The sequence below is a fragment of the Anopheles aquasalis genome, chromosome 2 (genome assembly GCF_943734665.1).
Source record: "Anopheles aquasalis chromosome 2, idAnoAquaMG_Q_19, whole genome shotgun sequence".
In the NCBI taxonomy this organism is placed as follows: Eukaryota; Metazoa; Arthropoda; class Insecta; order Diptera; family Culicidae; genus Anopheles; species Anopheles aquasalis.
In genome coordinates, this window is record NC_064877.1 from 71,598,147 (window position 1) to 71,600,646 (window position 2,500).

At 49.8% G+C, this 2,500-nt stretch overlaps 1 protein-coding gene across 1 annotated transcript in view; it reads right to left on the reverse strand.

The window, feature by feature from the left end:
* Positions 1 to 162: 162 nt before the first annotated feature.
* The window catches only part of LOC126572184 (endocuticle structural glycoprotein ABD-4-like), a 2,958-nt gene continuing 620 nt past the window's right edge, over positions 163 to 2,500 (reverse strand). Inside the window, exon 3 of the mRNA XM_050231292.1 lies at positions 163 to 534. Within this exon, the coding sequence (XP_050087249.1) occupies positions 337 to 534 (198 nt within the window). The 3' untranslated portion in view covers positions 163 to 336. The remainder of the gene's footprint in view (positions 535 to 2,500) is intronic.

Genomic DNA, 2,500 nt, shown 5'->3' on the forward strand with positions numbered 1-2,500 from the left:
CTTGTGGCGGGGTGCGGGGGGGATTCTAATCAACATTTGATAAATCAGACAAAACGTTCGACTGACCGCGGCGGAAACCATCTGTGATGTGAAACAAACGGTTTGTTAAATGGCATGTACAGCATGCATTTTATTAATATCAGCAGCATCTTTTCTCGGCGTTTTTTTCTTGTGTTGTTTCATCTTTTATTATCAAACGTTTCTTAAAGACTAAATGTTAAATAGCAGGCGCGTACTTTTCGTTCTACGGCGAAGGAATGAGTGTGAACGAGAGGATGATGAAGCGATCACGGCTGCTGCAGGGAATACTATTCGTGCTGTGACACTGGCGTGCACCTAGTACCTTCGCGACGCATCATCGTTGTTTGGCGGTAGGCTGGCCAGATACTCGAGTGCTCGCTGGATGGCCGGTGGGATCGGTGGTGGCGTTGGCAGATGATCACCGAGCGGCTGGAACCCATTCTCGTCCGCGATGTACTGCACGCGTATTAACTGACCATCGGGTGCCGTGTACGAGTACTCTCCTTGGGCAACCTGGGCCAATTTGTGGAAGAGAGAGAGAGAGAGAGAGAGAGAGAGAGAGAGAGAGAGAGCGAGAGAAAATGAGAGAAAAAGTGCAGAGGTTGGTTAGTTGTGCGCCGATCGATTGGTGGCTTCTTCACATTTGACCTTCTAGTACGAGGCGGAGGCCCAGGACCGTAGCTCACCGCACCGGCACACCTTCTACACACATGCACGGCACGCAAAAGTATCCATTAATTACTCATCATCGGCGCAACTGTTGGTGGCGCGTGAAGTGCGTGTCCGTCCGTTCATCTGGTGAGCATCACTGCGACACGCATGCTCGATCGTTCGATCGATCGATCTGCCCGTGCGCGATACTCAGCCAGCGATGGATTAATAAATAAATAAATATCTTCTGGCATCTGGCGCGTAAGTAACGGTCACGGTAAATGCCACGTGCAGTTCGCGCACCACGCTTCATTTACGGCTCTTTTGCAACGCGGATAAGCACGGCAAGCACCATTGGGCTCTTCGGGGTGCGTTACCCGAGACAGTGTAGCGCGAGTGAGGCGATTGATGGTTCGTGCCTTGCGATCCTTCTAAGGCCGCCTTCGTCAGGATTGTAAGGCGTCGCAGGTCGCAGGCTGGAGGACGCCATTTAATCCGTTGACAAAGTGGTGCGCGAGCTTCACCCACTAGCCCACAGGTCGTTCAGCAGAGCGCGTGGCCGTGATTCGGTGCAGAAGGAAGCCAATTAACCTTTCTGATGCGGCCGGCTCGGTAAGCTCTCAGCGTTGGCCATTATTATGCAACGACCGCGAGAAGAATCCGTGAGAGAGAGAGAGAGAGAGAGGAGCGGGGGTTCGGTTTTTGGAATCGGATCCTGAGCAGCCTGATCGATCATACGCCCGGGCCGGCGGGGTTTTCGGTGGCCGAACGACAGATCGTCGTCTAAAAAGTTGCCTTCCCGTTCCGTTCCATCATCAGCGCCATCAGCGGTGAGTGTGGAAGGGGAGGGAGGAGGAGCGGGCCAATGGGTCACACAGTGTGCGCTGTCATTCCAGTGCCGCTGATGGCTGATCGGGTCACCGAATCACGCCGCACCGTGACACCGTGGTAACCTGAGAGGCCCTGGCTTTGATTTGGAATGTCTCGCAGGACGATCGACGGACGGGCACTCCGAGGGGAGGGGCGGCCTAGGCTGTGGGGCCCTATGGGTCGCTGAGTCGCGCTCGAAAGAAAGGCTTGCGCGTTGATGAGAGATGAAGTTTGAGGAGTTGTGTTTGAAGAGTTCGTTTTGATTAATGGAGAAGTTGGTGGCGCTGGCGAGAGGGATCGCAATTACGAAGGTAACGAGGTGGATGGAGGTGGTGTGGCGAGGTGTTGCTAAATGGCCGAAGCCACAGATTTGATCTCAACGGACGAATTCGGTTGACGATCTTTTCAATCCAAATGTTATGTAATGAACAGCTTAATGGAGCATTGGATATGCGGCTTCATATTGCATGGGAATGGCAGAGAGTTAGTCAACCGTGAGGAGTACTTGCAGTTGGCAGGATTAAGGTAAGGGATAGAATAGATATACATTGAAGGATCCTAATCCTGCAAAACGGAGAACGATCTCCTTGAGCGATGAATTCATCGCATTAAAAAGGGATAACCCTTTTTTGTTCTTTTTGCCGTTAGCGATGAAATTTTACGATAAGTTTAGTGCGAAATGAATATTTGTAATATTACTAGATAATGTTTTGAGACAGTTGAAACATAAGCTGAATTGCAATAAATAAATGGAAAATCCAACATTGTTCAACATTGACGATAGATAATGAATTTTCCTAGGCGATCATTGGCGTTCTAGTAGTTCTACAAGTTTTTAACATGCTCCACTAGACAATCCAAGAGATTTTCGATTGCATTTTGGCTAGATTTTACCGCACAGTGAACATAGCGCAATCCACCTGATATGTTGAATAATTTTAATGTTTTAATTTAAAGA